This window comes from Mizuhopecten yessoensis, unplaced genomic scaffold, assembly GCF_002113885.1.
Source record: "Mizuhopecten yessoensis strain PY_sf001 unplaced genomic scaffold, ASM211388v2 scaffold8195, whole genome shotgun sequence".
Lineage (NCBI taxonomy): Eukaryota > Metazoa > Mollusca > Bivalvia > Pectinida > Pectinidae > Mizuhopecten > Mizuhopecten yessoensis.
Genome location: NW_018407426.1, coordinates 421,297 through 431,701, shown reverse-complemented (window position 1 = coordinate 431,701; position 10,405 = coordinate 421,297). Strand labels below are relative to the sequence as shown.

General features: G+C 36.1%; 1 protein-coding gene across 2 annotated transcripts in view; it reads right to left on the bottom strand.

Moving 5' to 3' along the window:
- The window catches only part of LOC110455308 (enolase-like), a 19,263-nt gene continuing 8,858 nt past the window's right edge, over positions 1-10,405 (bottom strand). For both annotated transcript variants that reach the window (XM_021505371.1, XM_021505372.1), the window contains exons 7-14: positions 9,387-9,528; positions 8,692-8,781; positions 8,413-8,469; positions 6,798-6,943; positions 5,032-5,171; positions 3,847-3,963; positions 2,428-2,536; positions 1-1,503 (exon numbers count right to left, since the gene is read on the bottom strand). In XM_021505371.1, coding sequence (XP_021361046.1) covers positions 1,381-1,503; positions 2,428-2,536; positions 3,847-3,963; positions 5,032-5,171; positions 6,798-6,943; positions 8,413-8,469; positions 8,692-8,781; positions 9,387-9,528 — 924 coding nt within the window. In that variant the 3' untranslated portion in view covers positions 1-1,380. The remainder of the gene's footprint in view (positions 1,504-2,427; positions 2,537-3,846; positions 3,964-5,031; positions 5,172-6,797; positions 6,944-8,412; positions 8,470-8,691; positions 8,782-9,386; positions 9,529-10,405) is intronic.

The window sequence follows — 10,405 nt, the reverse complement described above, 5'->3', positions numbered from 1 at the left end:
CTTTAATACTTATACCGATCTCCTACTGACAAATATTGTAAAATACCATTACATAAGTTGTTCTTTGCAAATTTCAGTAAAATGGAAGAGGATGGGAAATCTGTTGATTACAAAAGTCAAAATAAGAGTTAAAAAATCAGTGGACTTGCTTCAAGAGAGATTTGGCAAGTATGTACAGTACAATATAAGACAAATATTCTCCAATCAATAAACTTTTATGAACAACTTTTAACAAATATTCTTCAGTTAATTTACCCTTACAAACAACTTCACAAATATTCTAGTCAAAAGTCTAGCACTATAATCTGCTGGTAGAGCAAAGATTAAAATTGACCTTAGCTAAAACACTATCCTCAAATGTGGACATATAGACATAAATGGACTATCTGTTCAATGAGAAGTCCAAATCACTTAGTGACCGATTTCAGGTTTAAAGACAGATATGACTTGACTCCAAGGTGTTTCAATAGACAATCTTAAGTGTACTGGTACCCACTATTATACATAACTAGACTTAATTGTCTACAGAACCAGAACTGCTGGATCAGTTTGTTGCTGTAACTAAATGGGAGATTCCCTCATTGTCCGAGACAGCTTGAGTAAGACTTGCTAGACCTTAAGCAGCTTAGGCAAGTTTTGCTTGATTTTACTTCCTGGTACGTTTTGTTTACAGGTGGTAAAAGCTCTCGTACATAAAGACAGCGGCCCTGGATAGAGGACAGTTCTGGCGTCTCACCTTCAAAGTGTGCTTCAAATATATCATTGTGACTTACAGGAAGCTTGTTACAGTCTCCCTTTCCATATAAAAGTTTATCCATCTTCAGTAAACTAGGATTATTGTAGGAAGTAAGCTTAGCACAATCGCTGCTCTGAGGACAAGCCCATCACTCTGGATATGTTTAGTTGTACTGGCACAAGACTGGTGACAGAATATCACTCCAACACTGTATAACACTGAACTTGAGTTAAATACAGCTAAGATGGGTATAAATGGGTATATACTATTCTACATCTCTACAATTTCACATCAACTAGTTGTTACGATAAGAACTAAATGTGAGAATGCGTAATTTTACAACATTTTGTTGCCGATAAAAACAATCGGCAACATTCATTTGTGTTCATTTCCAGGAAGTCTGCCAGTCATTCAATTACGCTAAACACATTACATCAATTTCAACAGCGACGTTGAGACAAAGCTTTTATGGGAATTAGGGGGAATGCAACTGTTACCAAATGTAATGAAAATGTTCACTTTTCAAGAAACCATACATCATTACCTCGGTCAATAAATATCATACACTCTTAATAACATCTTTAACAAAACAGATATGAAAAAAATATGCCAGTGTCAGCTGTAATCATCTAATTCCCAGTAGTTTAGTATGGAAAACAGAATTTTTCACCCGCAAATTTGGCATTTGCACCGAGTTCTTCCTCTATGCGAAGAATCTGGTTATATTTGGCCAGTCTCTCAGACCTACAGGGAGCTCCAGTTTTGATCTGTAAAATCAGTAAAAACATATTTATTACATATTTGTCAATCTCTAGACAATGTGAGACAGATCATGTACATATTTTTTAAGTAATGATCGTTTGCAAAATGAACATAAAATTCTATGGGACTCATAAATATTAAGTGACAATACTGTTAACACATTATATTTCCTTCTTTTATGATAAACGGATTACAAGCAACTATTACAAAGCCTGTTTTCTACATTACCCTCAATCCTCGGATAAAAACCAAAAAAACGAAATGACTTTCGATGCCTACTTGACACTGCATACATTTGACACTTAGTTCAGTAATTATATTGACTATGGAATTTGTAATGGATAATTGGAATCAGAGACGGCAAACCAATCAATTATAGATTATTATCGATCATCAGCACTTTACTACCATTTGTCCCTTAATAAAGGAACTTGGTCAAAAGTAGGGGATAGATTGCCTAGGCTTTGTGAAAATCAAGAGATATATGATATTATTGCACAGAAATGATCTTGACTTCAGTATATTATTCTCATAGTATAATCAATGACAACGTGTTGAGAAATTAGAATAATACTTATAAAAGTTATCACACAGAACCAAATGACCAATCAAAATGCCTTAAGCTTATTGAATATAAAATTTAATGAATTTCAAACTTGGCCTTAATCTTCCTAAAACATGTTTATTGACCAAGTTTCAAGAAAACTGCAGTAATTTTACATGGAAATAAGAATGCAGCAATTTCATAAAATATGCCCAGAATTGACTGAACTGGCGATTCAACTTCAGGTTTTCTTTTGACAAAACAGAATACATTCATCAAGTTTAGACACAATCCATTTACATTGAGATTTAGTAGACAATGTATGAAAACTAATGCCAAATCTTCCATGGCAGCGGTGATAATTATGATTATGGTGCCGTTTTACCTGTCCTGTGGAGAGACCCACAACAAGGTCAGCAATAAAGGTATCCTCTGTTTCACCACTCCTATGGGAGACCATCACACCCCAGCCCTCTTTCTTGGACATCCTCCATCTGTTAAAGCAAACCATATATTATTGTCATTTTTTCCTGCAGACAAGGTATTAGACATGCACAAACAGAACTGGTTTCCTCAGCTTAAATTTGATTTTTATTTCGTTGAACTTTGTAATACTTTGTCTATGGTGGAAATTTGAATTAAGGGGGATATATATCCATGGGGAAAATAGATTTATGTTCAACCAAAGCCTTGGTTTATACTGTAGTGCAAAACAGGACCGTTCATGCTTTAATAATAAAACAATAGGCTCTTATACTTCCATTATTTAATTGTTACCTGTACATTGGAAGAATTTTTGTTTACGGCCATCACATGGAAAAAAATAGATCACATGCTATGTAACACCAACTTAAGACTTAACCATTCTTGCAATGAAACGTAACAAGAATAAACTACAATTGAATTGCAGTGTATATTACTTTCATTTTTGTAAAGTTGAATATGTCTTGAATACAAAAAATGTGGAAAAAGATATCTTATATTTCACAAGCCAAAGAAATTCAGGTCAGGGCCTTTTAATAACTTTAAAATACAATTGAAATCTCTAATTTCAGAAGGATTTCTTATTGCTCATATTGTTCTATAATTACNGTTGAATCAATTTGCCTGTCCGCCATCTTAATCAGTCTTTTGATCAACCTCAAAAACTAACATGCACAACTAAGAACCAAGGAGTATCTACATACCAAATTGAAAAAAAAGATTCCTTCAGTACATTCTGAGAAATAGCGATAACAAACTTAAACTGTAACAAGATGGCCCCCTGTCCGCATCTTGGTTAACCTTTATGTGAAATCTGAGAAAGATCCCTTAAGTACTTTTTGATGAATAGCGCTAACAAGAATTGTTTAAGGATAGATGGAATGATGGACGTTCGAACCACAGGCGCAGGGTGATTTGAATTGCCCACCAAATTCTTGCATGCTACTTAATCATAGTTTGCTTTCACTTATATTGGAACTTAGCTTCTGTCTTTGTATAAACATTGATCAAATTTCATCAGAATCTGGTCATATTTTATCAATATATTTGTTTGGAATGGCAAACAAATCGGAGTACATTGTACTAATTAATTATTGGCAGATTTAGCTCATTTTAAATCTTGAATGAAAGCTATCTTGTGGAAAACTGTTTGAACCCTTCTTATCGATGACTTCCTGTTTAATTTAGGCTTTTGAATGTTTTGACCTCTTGTGTTTTGTCAATATAACTTAACACACACTGACCCTACTTTTATGAAGAGAACTTCTGACATTAACCTGACCTGAGATGTTATTTATACAGATACACAGAGCCAACTTACGCATCAATGGACTCCTTGACAGTTCCAATCTGGTTGACTTTGAGGAGAAGCGCGTTACAAGCTTTCTTGTCGATCCCAGTCTGGACACGCTTTGGGTTGGTCACAAGCAAGTCGTCACTGTTATATAGAAACAAAAGCAGACTGTTAAGTTTTTATGTTATTTCTATCGTATGTTTAACCCTTTCACCACTAGGTAACTTTAGTAGACTCTACCATACATTTATTTGGATGAGTCCATTATGGTCGACAGTGTTTCTGAAAGGGTTAATGGTCGATGACAAATCACATTCCATTTACAAGAATTTCAATCAGTATTCTTCTTTATTTCAAGTTTACTTTCATGTAGTGCAATTTTCAATATGAACTCTTAGCAAGAATATTACTATAAAACAGTTATGTTTGTATGTTCTTGCTTTATTAACAGCTACGGTCATTGAAACATGACCCAAATGGTGGTGGAGGAGAAATACCACCTGCGGCCAGTACGTGGCGGCTTCCCAAATTACTTTAAAACAGAGTGGTAAAGGACCATTCTGTGACTACAGCAAATGAAGATATAAACAAAACCATATATAGGACACAACCTCCTCTGAAAACCTTTAGGTGAATTAACTTAAACCAATAAGTGGGTTAAATCAAACTCATTAACAAACGGTCCAATTATAGTTTGATGGTTCGTCCCATTTTATTACATACCTCATCCTATTCTCGCCATATGCTGTAAGGTGTTAGGTTACAAGCAATTAAACAGGATTTCATTCTATTTTCGTATTTACGGACTCACGTTAACAAATATTTCTTTGAAAACATATTACTGTATAACATGAAATGTTTGTGGGGTATAAACATTCATGGTTTTCGTGGTTGCTATTGAACCATGGAAATAAATACAACGAATTTGAATGTCCAAGAAAGTTTGTACCACGAAACAATCTAAATAGCGTCAAACCACGAAGGAAAGTACCCACGAACATTTCGTGTTGTACAGTATCTAACTCAACAATATGGATGTCACACAGTGGTGAACTCATAGGAAAATCATTCTGTGATAGAAATACCATTGTCTATTTTCCATTTTTTTTTAAACCATAAAACAAGTAAGAATATCTATATTGCATCCTAGGCCGACAGTATTGTGCCCTGGAGCTCCAATTACTTTAAACACTTGCAGTCTATCAGTCTTACCCAACAATTTGGATTCCGGCTGTTTCTGTCATCTTTGTGTATGCTTCCCAATCATCTTGGTCAAATGGATCCTCGATGGACACAATAGGGTACTCTTTGATAAATTCCATGTACATTGCAGTCAATTCATCAGAACTGATCTGAAAACAAGAAAATCAGTAAAACTGATGGATTATGGAAAAGGTCATTGGAATTGGAATAAAGGTTATGTGTTACATATCTTGATTTGAAATTGTTCATTCCTGGTGCTATAGTTATCTCCGAAATTAATGAACTGTTTGAAGTGAAACAAGAGGCCCAGTATCGCTCAATTGGATATCTAAGCAATCATGGCAAAATATTCTCCAAATAAGATCCCAGGGATAGGGCCAGATTGGTTATGGGGTGGGGATCTCACATGTTTCCAAGTTGTGACTCAGAAACTAGGTCCCTAGGGTTGTGACCAGACCCCAGGGTCAAATCTAATTTCATGACTGCATTTGTCTCTTTATGCCGATCAATTCTATACTTAGTTCTGGGGTGGGGATCTTAACTGTTTCAAAGTTATGTCCCAGGGACTAAGACTCCAAGGGTGGGGCCAGACCCCAGAGTGATCATGGAAGCATATGTGCATTAAATCTCTTTATACTCAGCAATTGTAATTGTGGTTATAGGGTGGGGATCTCGACCATTTTCCAAGTTATAAACTTTTTTTGGCCCCGTTCCTTAGCCCCCTGGGGCATACATGCCATATCTAACGATTTTGGCGTGAAACTCACGAAAATTGCTTCCGAAAAAATCCTCACGGCATGAGACCCATTTCTCACGAATTTCAATCGGTCTCACGAAAAGAAACTAAATTTGGTCAATCTTAGTGAATAAACAATAGCTACATGGATTCACACTGACCTAGGTCACTAAGAGGTCTGAAGTCACACGCCAGCCACTTAAATTACAGGTCAGGCAATAATACAATGTTATATGTAGTATAATTTATGTTTTAAATGTCTCACAAATTTCTCACTAATTCAGAGAAAAAATCTCACTAATTTTGACCAAATCTCACTGAAAAAAATCACTGATCTAACTATTTTGAACCGAAAAGTTATGGCATGTATGCTGGGGGGTCAGCTCAACTATTTGTACAATTTTTCCCACCACCTAGGAATGCTTCCAGTCAAATTTAGTTAAATTCCAATCAGTTGTTAAGAAGAAAAGGTCGTTTTAAGAAATTGTCTATGTACGGACGATGGACAGATGCCACAGTATGGCATAAGCTCAGCTTGATCCTTCAGACCAGTTGAGCTAAGAATTCAAAAGTGGTATGCAACAAGGCATGTTTTCAACTTGTATTTAAATTGGAGATATACAAGTTAAAGCATGGACAAACAATTTGACCTTTGAACTTCATGAGAATTTGACCTTGACACGTAGACCCAAAAAGGGTAGGCAACACAAATCCTTGCCATTCGACATATTTCTATAAAATTTAAAAGAGCCATCTTCAGCAAGTCAGAAGTTATGACCAAGAAAATGAATTTGACCTTTGACCTCAATGTGGTCCTAACCTTGGGTGTAAAGATCTAAAAGTGGTATGCCACAAATGTGTTTCAATCCTATAATTCCTCTAAAAATTCATTTAGTTATCTTTAGCAAGCCAAGTTCACAGAATCCAATTAACTATGAAATCAGTCAAAGCTAACCTTTTTAATTTTGATAAACCGTTGTCAATCTTTCTTTGATGTACACAGTTTGCTATCACTACATCATGAAGAGATACGACTCACCTTAAGCTTGTCATCGCCATTTTTGGTTTTAAAGTCAAGGTCGTATTTGCCATCCTTGTAAAACTCTGAGGCAGCCACATCCATACCAATCTTGATCTTGCCAGTATAGCCGGCCAACTCAATAGCCTTAATCAACAGATTCAGACCTGCAAAATATTTGTGATTTCATAATGCACTGATTGTAAACCTGCAGTCAATGAAAACTACATGACAATCCATACGTTTCAATATATTACATTCAACAGATGAGATTTGCTTTATGGGGACGGACCATGCTCTCTATGGACACTTTATGTCAGTTGGTCTGACTGTTCATTACGTGAAACCCCTCATATGCATCAGCACAGGAGTTCTAAGGTCAAGGTCGTCAAGAGGAGAGACGGTACCAGTGAATACAGATTGCGGTGGACGAGCCTTGTCATGATCACTGTATCCAGGCAGTGATTTCACATAGTGACCGATACATTGACTTTGCCAGTATTGGTGTATAGTTTACCTGTGTGATTTCAGTATTAGTATATATATCTGCTTTGTGTGATTCTTATGTTGCTGTATGTGTGAGAGTGAGAAAGCAAAGTTTTATACTATACTTATAAATAACAAAACCAAAGTGTATAATTTATAAATTAAATTTTGTATATATTGTAATCTAGTCTTAGTGTCATTCTACACCACACTTGCACTGTCACGCTCGTCCATAGTTACAGGAGGGTATAACTAACAACAAGAGGCCCAGAGGGCCTGTATTGTCACCTTGATACTTATATATTCTCCAAATGAGATCCAAGGCAATATGCCAGACCCCAAGGCCAATCCTTGTAGCATATCTGTATTAGATTTTTCATGCCCAGCAATTGTATGTATGGTTATGGGGTGGGGATCTCAACTGTTTCCAAGCTGTGACTAAGAAAATAGGTCCCTAGGGGTTTGGTCAGACCCCAGGGTCTATTCTGATATCATGACTGCGTTCGTATCTTTATGCCCAGCATTTGTATATATAGTTTTGGGGTGGGGATCTCAACTGTTACAAAGTTATGGCCCAGGGACTATTTTTCCAAGGGTGGGGCCAGACCCTAGGGACATCCTGGAAGCAAATGTGCATTCTTCTCTTTATACTCAGCAATAGTATATATGGATATATGGTGGGGATCTCAACCATTTCCAAGTAATAAACTTGATTGGCCCCACTCCTTAGCCCAGGGGATCAGCCCCACCATTTGTACATTTTTGAATCCCTGCCTCCCATGAATGCTTCCGACCAAATATGATCAATATCCATGGCATAGTTCTACAGAAGGAGATGTTTATAACAATACAGCCAAATTGCCCCCTAAATTTCAGCAAAATAATATCGAAACTCCAAATAGAATGCATATGTTACGACAGCTATAATGAATTCTTAATCAGTTACCAAATACCAACAGTTTGTCAGCAACACTAACTTTTGGCAGAATTTCTTCAGTAGAATATAGTTTAAAATCCCCAATAACATTTTCAATATGGCTGCCATGGTGGCCATTATCAATTTCAAATAAGCTCCAAAATAACAATGTCTAAAACTCTTAAGCAAGAACAGCTGAAGATTTAGTCATTGTCACAACAAAGTCTAACAAACCTTCCTTGTTCTCCAGGATGTTGGGAGCAAAACCACCTTCATCTCCAACGTTACAGGCTGTAAATAAAATAATAAATACCTTATTGAAAAAATATGACATTTTGTTGTACATGTATCATGTAACTGAGTTTTACATTTAAGGTGGTGAGACATAAAGTAACAAATTCTATTGAAATTCAGCATAGAATATCATCTAAATGAAAATATATGAGAAAAAAAATTAAGTATTTTTTTAGTTACCTCAATTTAATTTCAATGTATTTGATATTACGCACTTACCGTCCTGCCCATACTTTTCCTTGATGACAGCCTTAAGATGGTGGTATGTCTCTGACCCCATTCTCATTGCCTCCTTGAAGGATGTAGCTCCTGCAACAGAGCACATAAACAATAATTACTTGCTTTACAATACAAGATAGATACGATAACAATTAGGGCTGGAACGGGTAACCTGAGTACTCGGTTGTAGTTCGGTAACAAGTACTATCCAGTTAGCAAATCCAGGTACATGAAAACCGTCCCAAAATGATTTTCCTGGTTGCTTTAGTATGGTGAAATTTCGTTGAGGAATGGAGTCGGTCGAGCGATGACAAAAGTTTTTCTAAAAATAGTAACAGTGACCTTGACCTTCATCATAGAAACCTGAAATGTGAATTTGTCCAAGGTATTGTCATACTTAACACTTCAAGTGAAGTTTCATGAAATACCGTTGAGGAATGAAGTCGCTAGAGCGATGACAAAGAGTGTAACATACATATGTTACGTACGCTACGGTTGAATATTATTTTCCCTCCGACTTTCATTGCGAGGGGATAATTAAAATGATGTTTTGATTTTCTGACTGGTGTTCTGAAGCTTAAAACCTTTATTTTGATTATGTCAGTTCAATATTGAACCCTTGATTATAACCCTTTACTCATATAAGGAAAACGTTTTTTTCTTGCTTGGCCCGATACATAAATGTTGATTTTTACCTGTGGGGAGGATCATAAACTCCTGCATGGCTAGTTTGTTGCCAGCGTGGGATCCTCCATTGATGACGTTGAGGGCAGGTACTGGTAGAATCACATCCTTGTTTTCAGCCAGATCAGCAATGTGGCGGTACAGTGCTACTCCCTGTCACAAATAATATGTTGCATGAAACATAAATCATGAACATTAATTCAGGAGTTCTTTTCTTACTTTGCTTCAAATGGCGTACTCACCAGGATTCACTATTCTAGCATTGTATAGAACTAATAACGGAAATACGAAACATGTATATCCCTTGTTTGAGCTTGTCGAGACAAAGAATGACAAGACACAGTTTACTTAAATAATTATATGTACACTGAAATACAGTCGAACCTCGTTATCTCGAACTCTTTTAACTCAAAGACCCCGTTTATCTCGAAGTATTTCTCCGGTCCCGGCCAAATCTGTTCTTTATCTTAGTAAATAAAACTCTGATAATTCGAACCCTGAAAAGTCGAAAAACTTGGATACCTCGAAGTAAAACATTGGTTTCAATAGCGTCAATCCAACGTAGTATCCAAATTTCATTTTGTCACTTGTTAATTCCTTGATACAAATAAAATGCAAAAGTACGACATTTCGCCATTCCGTGTTTATGAACATCTTTCGTAAGTAGACTAGCATGAAATCAGTAAAAAAAGAATTTACGATAAAGCTATGGACTGTAAAGTTTACGGACTGTCAAAACCATGTTATTCATAACAAGAGGCCCATGGGCCGTAACGGTCACCTGATATATTTATACAGAGAGTTGATTTTGCTTTTAACATGAACAGAAATATTATTCAAAGTGACAAAAAACAATAAAACCACCTTACTCAATATCTAGCATACAGATTTCAGACTAAAAAGGATTTGAAACTAGCACCTACAGCCCTTGGGGGTAGGGCTGGCTCAAAATTTTCAAAGTATCAAACTGTCAATTCAAGGTTATAATTCCAATCAAGTTATTAACATGTAATATTCAAAGTATCATTTG